Genomic DNA, 16,567 nt, shown 5'->3' on the forward strand with positions numbered 1-16,567 from the left:
ATCATTCTAATGAACAATAAAAAAAAAGAAAAATTTGAAAACATAGTCTAAAAAGTATTTTTTTAGCCCAATTAATGTAGGCAGTTCATTTTGGTGAGATGCTTAGATATAGGCTTTAGAAGGAGTTTTTTCATCTTCAATTTTATTGGATGGCTTTATTATTATTAGATGAACAATGTTAAAAAGCAAAAAAATGATTTTGAATTTATAAAGGCTAAGATCTTGAAATTAACCAAATGAATGGTCTAGATTCGTTTTTGGAGGGGGCTTATTTTGGCCATATCTAGGGTTCAAATTGAACTGTTTTTTTGGTGATTATTGAGATGAAGAGTATGTGTGTTCAAAATTTTGAGTCATACAAATACCACAAACATGGTTTCCTAGAAGTGTAGTTGCATTATACTATGATACAACCGTTGCATAAAATCACTGCTCGTAAGTATTTTATATTTTGTGCTTATTTATCTTTTTAGATGAAAGTTTGATGTTGTTATTTTATGTGTCTGAAATTTAAATTTTTGCTTTAACTAAAAAAAGAGTCATAAAAAAAAATTTTAATTAACAAAATCACACATGCAGACCAATGCCATTAGCTTATGCAAAGACACATGCAGCACAGACCAATGCCATTAGCTTATACAAAGCCCATAAGATAAACACATCCATATATAGAAAGGGAGTTTCCAAAAGAGTAGTTCATCATAGTGGATCTCAAAAAAAGAAGAAGAAGGTTACTGCTAAAAGGGATACAAAGAGTTCAAAAAAGCATGTGAAAATAAGAAATTACCTATGTAGAAGCTTCTATAGGCTCATAGCTTTGGAAAATCTCCTAAACAGACCCCAAGATGAGACCAAATGTCATATTTAGTAATAAACCACATGTGATTCAAGAGGGAATTTTTTTGGGGGGTCTTTTTTGAAACTTAAACTAATTATAGAAATAATTATATGTTGGATTTATGTGGTCTTTTTTGACACCATACTTGATCCTTGTGACTTGTCGGGCCTCGAGAATCCGGGGCCCAAAAATGGTACCTAAAAGTCTCACAAAACCCATTGTCCATGAGGGCATGGAGCAATTAGCCCGATAGTTACCATAGAGGATTGTATGTTATCCTCTGTCGAGGTCAGCATGTGGCCTCGTGGATGTGTGTTGCCATGGCATGTGTTAATGGTTCTTCGCTATATATGTGTGTGCTCCTGTGTGGGTAGGCTTAAGGGCAAGAGCTAAATCTCAATATTTATCAAAATATCGTATGTGCATATGATAGTCGTTTTTAAGAAGCCATCTGATCTATCACATTGAGAATATATGCATGTGCTCGAGAGAGGAGCTACCGCACCCGTGCTTTGTGATGCTTTTCCTTTAAAGTTCACCTCAAATCCATTAAATCCCGATACTCCATTAAATCCTAAAACCCCGTCATCTGTTGATTGACTTTGATGGCCCAACCATTAGCTCCATTAGCTCCTACTTAAGATTATGAGTCCTTGCGTTGATGTTTTTTGAATAAGTAGTCCTTGTGATGATTTGATAAAATGCAAGCTAACTAGAATGCCTCAGTATCAAACCCTAAAGGTACCTAATTTACTCGAAAGATTTTTCTGACAACCCATACCAATTTAAAATATTAAAATAAGTTAAAAAATGATTATTCATAATTGTAAGCATTTTATATAATTTTTTTTTGTAACCTAAATAGGCTAGGGAAATTAATTTTAAAAAAATTCAGTTAAGGATAGACAAGGTACCTAGACGTGTGAGGGACACATGCCACACCCTCAATTCCATGAGCATTCCATGTGCTAAGGGAGAGAGGATCTTTATTTTCATTTCAAATTTAAAGTGAGAGACTTCCAATCTAAGGGGCATGCCACCCCCAAATTTCAATCACTCTCTCATCCACTAGATTCTCAAATGGGCAATTAATAAATTATACAAAAATTTGAAATTGATTTAGTGCATTTAACTGTTGAGATGTATGTGTTCATTGGTGTTTTCATCCTGAGATCGCTTGCCTTTGTATCCAATCCACCTCTGTATCAAGTCCAACTCAAACGATTCCTGAGTCAGCCGGGCGACTTTTGAGCCATTGGTATAAATCTATCTAAAAAAAGCTACAAATAATGAAGGAAAATGTTTTCCACAGAGAACAATAAGCAAAATGGGGGGCTTAAGTCCAGTGAACAAACCATTATATGATAAATAGTACAAACCAAACATCAAATGGAACTAATGAACTGAGCAAAGAAACAGAGTGTTTCTAGTTTCTAGAGGCAAATTCAAGAGAAATTGGTCCAAAAAGACCAAAAGAACAGAGATAAAAGAAAAGGAAAAACCCCCTCATGGTTAATAGGCATTTACTTCTTTTCTTCCTTTTGGTTCTTTTTTTTTTCTGTGTATTTACAGGACTGGGCTGTATGGCCATGAGAAATGCTCCGGTCAAGAAGAAGGTGAAGCAGTAGCACAAACCGCCACTAAAATTGCAATACAACAAAGAGAGCAATGGGTTTGATCGTACAGTTTTTTTTATAGAGTGTCAACAATTTTTGGGCCCTCGTACTCAGCACCCACAACTTTTAAAGAGCCAGGCCTCTCGATCTCTTCCAACCATGCGTACTCACCGCCATTCTCTTGAACTGAGACTGCATCACCTTAGATAGGAAAGAAAGAGAAGATCAAAAGGGGGAATATCAGCACTGAAATCAGAAATGTAAGGACAAATTTTTATAATAGTTATTGTGCTTTGCTTATTAGGAGAATAAGCTAGTAGTAGCAATAAAGAAAACTCTAATTTTCTCCAAAAATGTAGATTGTCCTTAACTCCTAAAAAATTAGCTTCAAAACTTCTCTCCTTTTTCTTGAATTTTTTGGTGACAGGAAAGTATTTGACGCGTCTAATGACTCATGCATCCCCTGCACAATAAACAACATATTTCCGGACTGCAAAAAATGGGACCCTATAAAAAATTTAATACTGACAGTCCAAACAAAGTTGCCAAAAATATCACATCTTAAGTTTCAATATTTATTTCATTTTTTGTATTCATGATCCCCATGATAGAGATCATACTCCAAAAATTGCATCCAAAGCCCATGTCTAAGATGGATCTTAGAGGGAGGACTCGTGCGAATAGATTACTCAGAAAATTCATCAAAACCAGACCCTTCAATGAAATGTGTATGATCGAAATTGAACAACAATGCAGACTTAAACTAATAAGCATTCAAGATGCAGCTCTGCGAGTTTCAACACAATTTCAAAAATATCAGGTCCAAACATTGCCCCCAATGTACTTTAATTTCACTAGGTCCAAAACAAAATTTTGTCCAAAAAAAAACACAAATCCGAGGTCTGCGATGAAACCAATTTTTACGGCATATAATGAAAACCTTTCTCCATGGGCAACCATTCGACTAAAACAAAATTATTAAGGATTGAGACAAGTGCTCCAATCCACTAGGCTAAAGAAGATAAAGTGGTGTACCCCAATCCTTTTCCAGACTGCACTCTAATACCATACACATAAACAGAAATTTCACATGCCTCTCTGTGCACAAAGAAAAAAGAAAAAAAGGAAATAAAAGGAAGATGCTTGGATCCTTGATTACCTGAGAAACTAGGATATGGAAATTCATGAAAATATGTGCAATGCCGGCCCTTGGAGTCATTATAAGGTGGGCCAAACACATCGAGCACAGCGCATGCCGTTTGGGCATGGAAAGTGTGCATGTTGCCACCCGAAGTCGGATAGAGAATGGAAGTCTTACATGGCGCATTAAAGTCTGAGTCCACCTTCACCTTTGCTAGTCGAACAGAACTCGTGGTCTCTGCCTTGGCTTTTGCTGGCCAAACTGCCAATTAAAAAATTGCAACCATAAAATATTACTAATCAAAATAAGGGATTTTTATTTTTCTTATTTGGTAATACAACAAAAATATAGGAACCATTTTTCTACTGTGATCTGAAAGTTCAAATAAATATATCAAGCAATAAACTGGAAAAGCAAAAAAGGAGAAAAAGAAAAAGGGAATCCAAAGGTCTTATTAAACGTGTTTGAAAAAAAATTCCTTTCTATTCTCTTTCTTTTTGTTATTAAAAAAAAATGTAAAACTGAAAGGAAACTACATTGCTAGAATCACCTATCAATTTGATAAAATTAACTTTGGAAAATACCCAGAGACAAGTACCAAAAGATGAACACAAATTTTAGATGAACTCGGAATGAGAGGAAATGATGGGCTCACCGGCGTCGAAGGGAGGAGGAGCCCAATCAAATGACTTTATGTGCATTGAACCAAAGAGAAGCTTACTGAAGACTGTCATGTTGGGGTGGTTGTGGAGAGGAATCACACCTGAGGGAGGCAAGCAGAAAATACCAATCTGCCAAAGAAAGATAAAACGGTGAGAGATCGAGAGATTATATGTTACATAGACACAAATATGTGTGCCAGCATATGATAAACAAGTGTCACATATATCGATCTCAAAATTGGCTTTTCAGATACAACTTGTCCCACCGTTTAAAAAGGGTGGGACCTATTAAATGTTTAGAAGTGTCTTTTCCTAAAATGTCATACATTCGCCTGGGTCCTTGGTGTGTCAAAGACAAAAAATACGATGACACCCATGTGCATGTCACATAGGAGAGAAGAGTAGTTTCTTCATTTATGTGTGAGAGAGAGATTCTACCGTCTTAGAGGCCTACATTTTGAGAAAGACACAGTGTATTTCAAAATGGAGTATACTTGAATGGAGAGACAAAACTGTACGCACCAATATATCATAACCTTAAAAAATCTCACAATGGACATTCCAGAAAGTTGTATATTGCCACTTATCCAGATTTAGCAAAGAAAGATAATATAAATTTGGGCACAGTTAACTTACTGAGAAGTTATCACACTCATATACGTGAAGATAGGTAATTGGTGGGTAGCCTTCATTTTTCTCTGCCTCAAAGTATGGCATAAGCTCATTGAGACCAACATCCGATGGTTTCATGCTATCTGCAAATAAGAACTGATTCTCAGAAAGAAGTCCTCACTAAGAGCCTTAACAAAAAAAATGCAGAAGCAAATATACAGTTGGTTAAGCATTGCAACGAATATACAAAAAAACAGATGGATAACAATCATAAGTTCTTGTGAGGAAGAATAAAAGAAAAGACGGTCCAACAAACAGAAGCGAAGGCACTATATTACAAGTATGTGTGTGTGTACGCGCGCGCATATACACAAGCACATTTATACATTATGAGGATAAATTAGGGAAAAAAATGGAATAGTTGGGTCATATTAGAGAACTTCACATGCATGTGGCTAGAGTTATAGGAGTAATAAATATAATGAAAAATTCACAACTACAAGTTAGGGCAAGAAAGATCTCTCAAGATCAGATATCTTAAGTTTAATCTTCTACTGTTTCATACCTCGTGAGACCTTGTTCAAGGCATGTTTTGGGTTTCTTTGAACTTTTTGTTTTTGTAAACTATGTAGCATACAAACAATATCTTATCAGTTATATAATATATTATATGTATTTTACCATGGCATACTAATGCTGTTACTAAAGTACTATACAGTCCTTTATTTTTTTTGGAGAATAAACTATACTATACATAGTCATTATTATACAAGTTATAATATCTGTCCTATTATAAATGAGCTTATTGGTTTTGTATAGTGTTAAATCCCATTAACAAGTCATATTGAAAATATAGTTCATTTGTATTTTTTTGTTTAATGGATAATATTTGGTATCATCTATGTTCAGCTATCGTTTAAAAAGTTATTATCAGTACCTTATTACACTAATAAAAAAATAAAAACTTGTACTCAATTACAATGTCCTATATTAGTAATAATATTTTCCTCGATGATTACTATAAGAAATTATTATTATTATTATTAAGACAAATAATTAGCATATTAACATTATAATATATTTCATTTTTTAATGATCTCCTCCTTTAAAATTCCAGGCCTGATATATCCCACATTGCAGGGGCCATTTGGCACTTTTGACTAGCTTGACTCATATTATCTTCACCACAAAGGGAATGAGTGTCAGTATCTAAGATACCTGTAAAGTGTCCACCATGGAAAGCACTTTCTTTATATTTTCCGTTCATATTTTCAATTTAAACCACAGGTTATCTGGTGGCGTAAAGCTGTGCCCTCTCTCTCTCTCTCTCTCTCTCTCTCTCTCTCTCTCTCGCACACGCACACGCACACACGCACACGCACACGCACACGCACACGCACACGCACACGCACACAAACTCTATTAGATCCCCAAGAGTTCATCTACCTATCTTCTCCCTTTCTCCTTATCCCATTTCTTATCCATTTATCTTCTTGATAGACTCCTTATCTTTCAAAAGACCAAACCATTGACAAATGCAAGAAATTGGCTGATGGGTATTATTTATAAGCCATATGAATGCCACAGATTAAAAGGACACGTTATGTGTGGTATGGGAGCATCTCAAGCTTCCATGAAACTCAGTAACCACCTAGGAGCAGTTTTAGATTTATTATTTCATGTATCCTTACAATAAACATGTCTGTGCATTTTGGACATCATGTATCCATACGAGAATGCAAATGCTAACATGAGACATGACAATAAGAGTGAATATTGTCCTCCAAATATTTTGCTCTATTCCCCTTTTTATGACACCTTTATCTTTTGTTGCAATGAAATAAAAATAAAATAAAGAAAGAACTACAATCACCAAAAACTATATTTTTTTTTTTTCTCAATAGATCTTTCTGTTTTACAGGTAGTACATGTCTTTGTGGCCAACCACTGAAAAAATTAAGTAGAATTGAAAAATTGTTTTCTTGGATGAAGGAATCAAGGTTTTCACAAACACCAATGAAACATTAGGCTTTCATGAATTTGTAAATATCTCATTTTCAAGCAACTATAACTTGGAACAAAAAGAAATATAAGACAACTATAAACATTGTGTGTAGTTGATAGATATATTCATTTTAAGAAAATTTAGCCATTTTCCTCGGAAGGCAAGTTTTTTTTTTTTATCACTGTGAGAAAACTGAGCCATCTTCTAAGAAGACAATTTTTAAACACTCAGAAACTTGAGCCATTTTCCTGCAAGTATATAACAATGTCTACAAGCACAATGATACAAATTTTTCCAAAAAATGGTTTTTCTATTTTTCAATCTCAATATTTAAAGACTAAGCACAAATGCAAAATCTAGAGTTGTATAATACAAATCAAAATCTAGAGTTATAAAATATAAATCTCAGAAACAAGACAACCCACCCTTAAAAAAAAATATGGATATATAGAGAAGTAGGGAGAGAGAGGGGAAAAAAACAAAAAATGAATAGAGAACTAATAAGAACACATTGCAATCAATTAGAATGAGAAACATGCATATATGTCCAGGTGCCAAATCAGAATGGGCAGAGAAAGCCAAATCCCTTTGAATGGCAATGGCCTATAAGACAGTGTACATGCCACGCAACAGAAAAATAAGTCAAAAGAAAGGAAGTTCCTCAAAAAAGTAGGTAGGTAGGCAGGTAGAGAGAGAGAGAGAGAGAGAGAGAGAGAGAGAGAGAGAGAGAGAGAGAGAGATAATTTTGCAATTTAGACCAGAGGCATAAGAGAGAAACCCCTATTCCATAAGAGATCGTATATCAAACAGAGCCAATTACCCTGAATTCTCCACCCACAAAATCTAAAGTTGGAAGCAAATAACACTTCCACAAAAATTACAGACCTTTAGCCCCTACACTGAGTTAGACCAAACTCTAGAGTGCTGATTTACAAAACAGATCTCTAATTAAACTGAAGTTTCCTAGATGGGGAATTGGATAAAAAGGAGTTTTAATTAAATCACCACAAATTATGAAATGGGTACTAGGAATGGTGCAAAAATTCTCTCTCTAGAAACAGTAAAATCTTATATGGTACCTTGAAAAACATAGAAATTCTCTCTCTAACTAAAAGAATTCTAAAATGGGGAGGTGATATCATAGAAATTCTCTCTCTAGAACATCTCACTCGCATTGTGGTAGAATAGAAATACCTCCTATGAAACTATAACTACTGGACATTCTCTCTCTATTAAAAAAACACATGAGCTCGAAGCCCCATTCACTGAAATCCTCAAACACCAGAAACCACCAGAATTCGGCTCAAATGCGCCCATAAATCTATGCTTTTCACCACAATTAGGGGCACTTAAAGCTCTTTTCAGACTACCAAAATCTAGAGAGAGAAAGAGAGTACCTAAAACTGATTGAAGCCTTTCAACTTGTGGAGGAGATGGAACACTCCCAGCACCGGCAAAGACATCATTGCAGATCTCAAAGAGCCTTTGAACAGCAGTTGGCATGGCTTTCTTGTGCTTTCTACGGGTTTTCTTTGCCTTCTTCTCCGGTCCGAAATCACAAAAACTATTGCCCCTCTTGTCTATTTCTATCCTCATCCAAATAGTTCCAGAATACAAACACCATGAAAGAGATAGGGAGAGAAGGGCTAGAGAGAGAGAGGGAGATAGTGACAGAACTCTGTGAAAATTGGGAATTGGAAGATGGGTTGAATCAAAAAATGGTTAAGAAATGAAGATTGAGAGAGAGAACAAAATCTCTATTCAATGGAAAAATACAGAGATGGGGGTAGTAGAGAGAGAACAGAAATGGCAAATAAACAGCTAAATAGGAGACTGAAAGATGATTGAATCTTGACAGGAAGGGAGTGAAAAAAATTTATACAAAGGCAGCTATATATCTAGAGAGAAAGATGCGTGGCCAGGAAACCTAGAGAGAGAACTCTGGAAATATGAGAATTTGAGAAATGGGTTTTCTCTCAAGATGAGAATTTGAGACGTGGGTTGCTCTGTATATGAGAATTTTAGAGATGGGTTTTGTGTTGAGAAGGCGAAAGATGTAAATTTTTGTAACAGAGGGGAGAAAATATGGGAATTTGCTGAGAAAGAGACAGGGAAAAGATGAAAATTTGCAGAGAGGAAGGAAGAGAGAATCTAAGGAGCGGTTCTTTGGAGAGAGTTCTACGGGCGTTGAAGGAGATGGGGAGAGGTATAAAAGGGCGCAAATAAAGGGTTTAATAAATAATATTTTTGTTCGTTTTGTGAGGAGAGAGTGGGAAGGGGGTTGAAGAAAACCAGGGGCCACGGACGAGAGCCCATTCCAGTGGGCTCCTCGAGACAGGCGGATTTTTATTCCACAGGGGAGAGAGAGGAGAGAGAAAGGATAAGAGCTGGATTCCTATGACGCAAGTTAGAGAGAGAAAGTGAGGGTAGATTTAGAGAGAGAATAGAATGTGAGAGCAGATTTTAGATATTTTAGAGAGAAAAAGATGAGGTCGAACTGACCATGGATCCAAAAAAAAACATTCAAAAACATTATAATTAATAAATATCAAAAAAAGAGAAAAGTTTATATAAGATAGCGACTTTAAAATGTAGAAATAAAAATGTATCTGAAAATTCCATCTAAATGTTATTTTAATATTAAAAAACTCTTTAATCGATCCTTTCGACATTGAGATGTATGAATATAAAAAAAGTGCAGCTGGCTGCATCCGTAGCTGTAGAGGTAATGTGCACCTTCAAATTTTATCATGGTATATAATTTTGATGTAAAATATTCTTGAGATTATCTCAAAATTTATTTTTATATCTAATTATAAATTTTTAAATTTCAAAAATGGTTAAAATCAAGTAGACCTATAAATGTACGGCGTAGATAATATGTTGTAAAATGTACTATTTATGAGGCTTAAAATCTTTTTATTTTTTATGGTCATACATCGATGTCGAGATAATCAATCAAAGGGTTTTTCGACATTAAAACTACATTTTCTGATGGATTTTTTAGGTGCAACTGTAGTTCTACATTATAAGGTTGCATCCTTGTATAAACTTTTTCCATATAAATATATATATATTTTGAGTCCTAATAATAATGTACCTTGCAAAAAATAGACGGACTAGATTTTCGATTTTGCATTTTAAAACACTTTTTTATTTTTCGTTAAAAGGGGTGTGGTTTGACACTTGGTGTTTTAGTAATCGCACCCAAATCAACAATTCATGTAGTGTTGATGTTTTAGGTATTTTCGCAAAACCAGGCGATCCAACTGCTAAGCCACCCAGTTAGATTGGAATCAGCCACTTACTTAGATTGGAATCAGCCACTTACTGGTTATGGTTTTTGGCGGTTTTGGTGATCAATCTGTATTTAAAAAAATAAAAAATATATACAAAAATTCTTAAAAATCAGGAATTTGATTTGTAATGCCTTTTTTAATATTTTTTACATTATGGTGAAGATTAAAAATTGTTTTGACCATTAATATTTATTTTTATATTTTTTCATCCTTTTCAAAAAAAATTAAAAATATCCCTAAGCACAAATCTATCGGTGAAAATCCATTTTTTCATTAATTTTCAATTTCATTTGAATTTGTTTTGTTTTAATCATTCTTTATATGTTTTTTATATTTTAATAGATTTTTTTTTTGTATCTTTTTTATTTTTTTCAACACTTTTTTGACCGCTCGAGACTTATCCGATTAGAGCGGTAGAATCGGCCGATTTACCGGTTAGGCTGGTTACACCGCTTCCGAGCACATGTCCGGCTAACCGTTCCAATTCAATTTTGCGAACATTGTGTTTTAGGTTACCAATCAGCCCTCAAAACATCAAATAAGAAGGCCTCGCTTTAAGACTTCTGAAAAAGTATAGTTCTAGTTTCAAAAACCCTTCAAATCAATATGAAATAAAATATGGATGTCAAGCCCTAAAAGTATATTGTAACATATTATCTAAGCCATTTATTTTCAAGTGCTCACATACCTTCACGATCGCCACTACTGTTTGAGCTACAAATTTTATAATTGATAGTGGAAATATATTTCAGAGACATCTCAAGGATTTCCCACGGTCAATGTTTTCCAAACAAGATTTCTGATAGATGCTTTACTTTTTTGTTTTTAATGTAATTTAACAAACAGTTAAATTAAACTATTTATTTATTTTAAGAGATCAAAAGAAAAAAGAAAAAACCAACTTGGGGTGATTAATTAATTGGTCCCCTTTATTAATCTAACAAATCTTGATTAAGTCAAAATTAAAACATGCTTTTGACTAAAACAGTGGGGAACAAATTGGTCCCCTTCGTAGCTTTATTGAATCTTAATTAAAAACTTAGGATTTTAGACTTTTAAGAGTTTAGAGCTTTCTTCCCGATTAAAAAAAGTACAACGGATTGCAAATAAGTTTATATAAGGGTGAGGCCTTAAACAATAAAATTAAGGAGCAGATCAAAAATTCACTATAAGAGATTCTTTCAATGTTGAAAAACCCTAAAATTCAATCATCTTGGCACCAAGATGGATATATATATATTTCAAGTCCCGACAATAATGCATCTTATAACATATTATTTAGACCGTCAATTTTCAAGTGTTTATAAATCTTTTGTTTGATCTCACTATTTTTTTAATTTTTAAATTTGACAACTAGTGATGACAATAAAGTTTTAGGCCATCATAAAGATTCCTGAAACAATATACTTCAGCACTATTTGAAGGTGTGTCTTACTTTGATTGTTTAGGACCTCAGCCCTATACAAACCACACCCTTTAAAATTTGACCTAGTAAATTGAGATATTTCGTTTCCACATGCTTTGGACAAAAATTTCGGTAGATTTTGGCGTGCGCGTGCGGACGAAACAGTGTTCTAACTTCTCACCAAAGGAGACGAAAACGAAATCAGTCGAAACTACGGACCATCTGCCGAAACTATTGAAACTTAAAAAATTCTAACGTGAAATCTGAACCGTCCATTTATAATCTAATCCAAACAGTGGCCATAAATTTATCTTCACGCCTCCCAAGTGGCACGCCACAGGTGGTCCACGTGGCACACATATGAAAAGTAAATGCTACGTCAGCTTTGGTGAGATGTAACTTCGATATTTAGGGCAAAACTGTGGGGTATAATAGTTATTTTCACTAGGGGAAGAAAAATGTTATAACCTCATTAAATACTTTAATGCCACTGAAGTCCTTCAAATTTGATGACTTAAAAGTTTGTTAAATTATATTTAGAGGAAAATTATATTAGAGGAAAAGATAAGGATAAAATATATTATAGAAAAATTATATAGAGACACCATTTACTTAAGGGAAAAGGATGCATATAATGTAGAGCTATGGATGCACCTCAAAAATCTATTAGAAAAGGTAGTTTTAATATTAAAAACCCTTTGGTTGATCATCTCGACATCAAGATGGTTGACCATAAAAAAAAAAAAAATTAAGTCTCAGAAATAGTGCATTTTACAACAAATTATCTACACCGTTAATTTTCAAATTTTTCATATGTTTATAGATTTACTTGATTTTAACCATATTTAAATTTTATAATTAGATATAAAAATAGTTTTTTCAGATAATCCTAAAAACATTTTACATCAAAATTATATACCGTGATAAAATTTGAAGGTGCACCTTACCTCTACAGTATGTCATCTCAAAATTCAAAAAAAAAATTCTCGAGCTTCATGAGACAACTCAAGCAGCCAAATTTGAAATTGAATGGCTAGAGGTATTTGTGACCTCCTTGTATACAATCCTTATATTAAATTTTTTTTTTTTAACCGAAGCAATGCTTTTGGGTATCATTTGCCTGGTGAATCAGCTTCAAACCATAACTAGCAAGTCCCGGAATAATAATATACTGATAAATAAAAAAATATTGATTATAAACCCATTTTATTTCCAAAACTTTGAGGTAAAAATTCGGGGAAAAGAGTACATATCATCAAAATTTATGTAAGTTAAAAGGGTCGTATATATTTCAGATTTGGCTCAAATAAACGGTATAAGGAAAATCGAATATGTAAATATGGGATAAGATAAAGTTATGATTTGAAGTGATGTTAGGATTCATCAATTATTTTAATTTGGAGTTTAAAGTTTGACCATGGTTATTTAATTGGTGAAAATTATTGACAATTTTGTTGTCACTTCACATCATGACGTGATATAATGATGAATTTCAAAGTAAATTTTGACAAGTTAATTTTTGCAATGTCATTGATGAAACAATGGAGCAACTCCCTCAAATTGGAATGATACAAAGTTCCTAGAAATATCTTAAAAGCTTACCATGACATGGCCTTTCTATTTTTTCTTCCAAAAAATATCTTAAATTAGTTTCTATTTATCTCCACTTGTGTTTTAAATTTCTTAACAAGAGACCCTTATTTATGGGGCCAATGATCTAATATAGTGTTATCGAGATCGTAATGTCTAATGTGGGGGTTATGGTCGAGTCAAAATCGGTTCTAAGTACCAGTCGCACTTATTAAATTGGATTTTTTAAAACAAATAATAATAATTTAAAATATAAAATTAGTAAAACGTTTTGACCAACTTTGTTTTAGCTACTTATATAGGCCAAAACTAGTCAAACATTAATTTTTTATCAATTTTCAACCAAATTTGTTTATTGCTTTAGACCAGGCCAAGACTAGTAACAGTCTGACCACCTGGACTGATTGGTCCGATCCCGTCTTGATAACCATGGCCTAATGAGCCAAACTCATCGGCATTAAAATGAGCAAGTCTTCTTCACCTTCACTCCTAGAGCAAAATGATATTGACCATCCAGATCCTCGATCACAAGATCATTATCTAGTGTTTATGGCTTATATATTCTTTTATATCGTTTGTAGAAGCATATTGTAGACTTATTTCCTTGGGCAAAAGAGCTATATGGAATGGTTTCTTCGATCTAAAATTCGGATCAACTTAATAATCATCAGATAATTATTCTGATTTGTATTTTTAGTTCTTTAATACATAGATCCCACACTCAAAAAATTGGACATTCTTTATTAAATCTTTTAATTTTTTTATTTTATTTTATTTTATTTATTTATTTTTTTTTTTTTTCAGACATATACAACATTAGATTTATTTTTTTTCCTTTTTTTTTTTTAATATTAGTTGCCAGGATGAAGAGGTTAATTCCCAAAACTTGAGGTCCTAAAAGCATTCTTGGATTGGATTTTACCCAAGCAACAAGCAGATAATATGCTCCCATGAAAGCATCAAATCTTTTGACAATTAAAATAAACGGTTAAGATCTACCTTTCTCTAAGATCTATGTAAGTATACTATTCAAAAATCCATAGTAAAATGGGGCATGGTCTTATTCTTTGCTTTTCACACTACAGGTTATTGTGAGCATTTGCAAATATAATATTTGAAAAATAATATTATCTTATAAAACAATAACTTTTGAGTTTATTAAATTGCTATTATTTAGTTATTAATTCATAGCTTTCTGAAACCTTGGGCTGTCCCCACTCCTCAATGGCCGGAATGGGTTGCAAATGCATCCAATATTTCGGCTGGAAATGAGTAATCTTCCACTCAATGTTTTGGTAGAAGATTTTGAAACAAATGCCCTCAAAATGCACGGGTGGCAATGGACCTGACTAGACCTGGTACCAAATGGGTCGGCCTGGCCTCGGTCCCTAGTATAAGTCAAAATTTTGAACCCGAAAGGTTGGGTCTAGATCCACCCAAACCCAACCCATTGCCACCCCAACTCAAATGGGTAGGAAATTACTAAACTATGGTTTATGCCCACATTAACCTCTTAGAAATATTTTTGAGTTTTTAGCTAAAAAGATTGAATTGTTAAAGACCTAGATCCGCAGATCATCAAATGGACGGCTTGGATCCAAGTAAACATAATCTCTTTTCCACCATTTATTTTTGGAGACTAAATTTTTATTTTACTTTAGGGATGTCTAGATTACGAATCGGCGATTCATTAGAATTAATGGGGACCTACCTGATTCAAAATTGTGAATTGGTTTGATTTTGATAGGCTTGCCCAAGTGGGTGAGTCTGTCAAAGAATCATGCAATCCAGATCAGTTGAATCAACCCATTTCCCACACATTTCAATTTTTTATTTTTCAACTTTTTAATTATTTCAAATTGGAAAATTATTATGTAAACTTTCCTCAGACCGATTATGGCAGCAGAGAAGCGATCTCATCCAACTCGAATCAGCGATCCTGATCATCTTGGTCTGGGTTTTAAAACACTGGGTCCTACAAACACACTCGCTCCAACAGTTTGGATCATATTTTAATGTTCGTACAAACGTTGTTTAACTGTAGCAAATTGATGGTTCTCTTCTAGACCCAGACGATCTCTTATATATTGACAGAATCGACGCGGGATGACTGATTCTTGAATCGGATCAGGCAATTACATGCCGACCAATCGTTTTTTAAATCGGTCCTATTACTCTTTTACTCCAAAAAAATCATAAACATTTTGCTTATATTTGTAAAATCCACTGGCTAAACTATTCTCCTAAAATGGACATGCTTCCAGCTAATGAACTTTTTATATTAATTATCATTTTCTAATCATAACACAATATGGGATTTCTATTACATTTTATAGTATGATATTAAGGAGCCAAGATAATGATTTTTCCTAACTAAGCTCATATTATTTTTATATAATAGAATAAGGAATCCCCATAGTACTCCTATTTTATGGAGAGGGAAGAAATCGTTATTTTATCATGGTTTGTGTTTTTTGGAGGGGGGCACTTTTGTCCACTGGTTCCTGAAAATGAAGTTGTATGGCCGGTTTGGGAAATATTTGAACTGGTTTTGCAGGGTGACACGTTATTATAGCAATATTAATGCTTCCAACAAATGACAATGCCTAGCATGTTTGACAAGCGGGTTGCATGCCATACACCCAACAAGACACCTCTCTCTCTCTAGCCCTCTCTCTCTCTACCTTCTCTCTCTAAATCTCTTTCTTTTCCTCTCCTCTCCTCTCTCCACCCAAAAGGAGACATCTCTCTCTCTCTTGTGCCATACACCCAACAAGACACCTCTCTCTCTCTCTAGCCCTCTCTCTCTACCTTCTCTCTCTAAATCTCTCTCTTTTTCTCTCCTCTCTCCACCCAAAAAGAGACATCTCTCTCTTGTGCCATACACCCAACAAGACACCTCTCTCTCTCTAGCCCTCTCTCTCTACCTTCTCTCTCTAAATCTCTCTCTTTTTCTCTCCTCTCTCCATCCAAAAGGAGACATCTCTCTCTCTTGTGCCATACACCCAACAAGACACCTCTCTCTCTTTCTCTCTCCTCTCTCCACCCCGAAGGAAATATCTCTCTCTCGTGCGATACACCCAACAAGACATCTCTCTCTAGCCTCTCTCTCTAAATTTCTATCTCTCTCTAACTTCTCTCTAAAACTCTCTCTTTATCTCTCTCTCACCTTCTCTCTCCACCCAAAAGGAGACATCTCTCACTTCTCTCTCCTCCAACAAGAGACATCTCCCTCCCCCATCTCTCTCTCCCCTCAATAAGAGCCATCTCTCTTTCTCTCTCTTCCCTTAAACAACCAATAAACCTCTCTCACAGTCTCCAACAATAGCCCCCTATCTCTCTCTTCTTTTGAAAATCTATGTTCTTTTTTTTTTCTTCATGTTTGGATAGCCAGTGGTA

The 16,567-nt window shown here is 34.3% G+C and overlaps 1 protein-coding gene across 2 annotated transcripts; it reads right to left on the bottom strand.

Moving 5' to 3' along the window:
• Positions 1 to 2,168: 2,168 nt before the first annotated feature.
• LOC18431964 (2-aminoethanethiol dioxygenase, putative (DUF1637)) lies at positions 2,169 to 9,278 on the bottom strand. Of its 2 annotated transcripts, none has more exons than XM_011624208.3 (5): positions 8,272 to 9,278; positions 4,894 to 5,012; positions 4,251 to 4,386; positions 3,614 to 3,856; positions 2,169 to 2,646 (listed from the first exon to the last, which is right to left on the bottom strand). In XM_011624208.3, exons 1-5 carry the CDS (start codon positions 8,468 to 8,470, stop codon positions 2,531 to 2,533), a joined length of 813 nt encoding a protein of 270 aa, XP_011622510.1. In that variant the 5' UTR covers positions 8,471 to 9,278; the 3' UTR covers positions 2,169 to 2,530. The 2 variants fall into 2 exon arrangements, with proteins under 2 accessions (XP_011622510.1, XP_006842138.1); XM_006842075.4 differs by having other exon boundaries at positions 2,169 to 2,655.
• Between the last annotated feature and the right edge of the window lie 7,289 nt (positions 9,279 to 16,567).

Source organism: Amborella trichopoda, chromosome 5, assembly GCF_054954075.1.
Source record: "Amborella trichopoda isolate Santa Cruz 75 chromosome 5, AtrichopodaSantaCruz75HAP2 v2.0, whole genome shotgun sequence".
Classification (NCBI taxonomy): Eukaryota; Viridiplantae; Streptophyta; class Magnoliopsida; order Amborellales; family Amborellaceae; genus Amborella; species Amborella trichopoda.

Bases quoted from the DNA above. Each gene is read 5' to 3' on its own strand.
- LOC18431964 (XM_006842075.4), bottom strand. From the start codon at position 8,470: ATGAGGATAGAAATAGACAAGAGGGGCAATAGTTTTTGTGATTTCGGA. The intron at 5,013-8,271 runs GTACTCTCTTTC...TCTTATTTGCAG, and splicing joins AAGGCTTCAATCAGTTTTAG to ATAGCATGAAACCATCGGAT. The intron at 3,857-4,250 runs GTGAGCCCATCA...TTTAATTGGCAG, and splicing joins TCCTCCTCCCTTCGACGCCG to TTTGGCCAGCAAAAGCCAAG.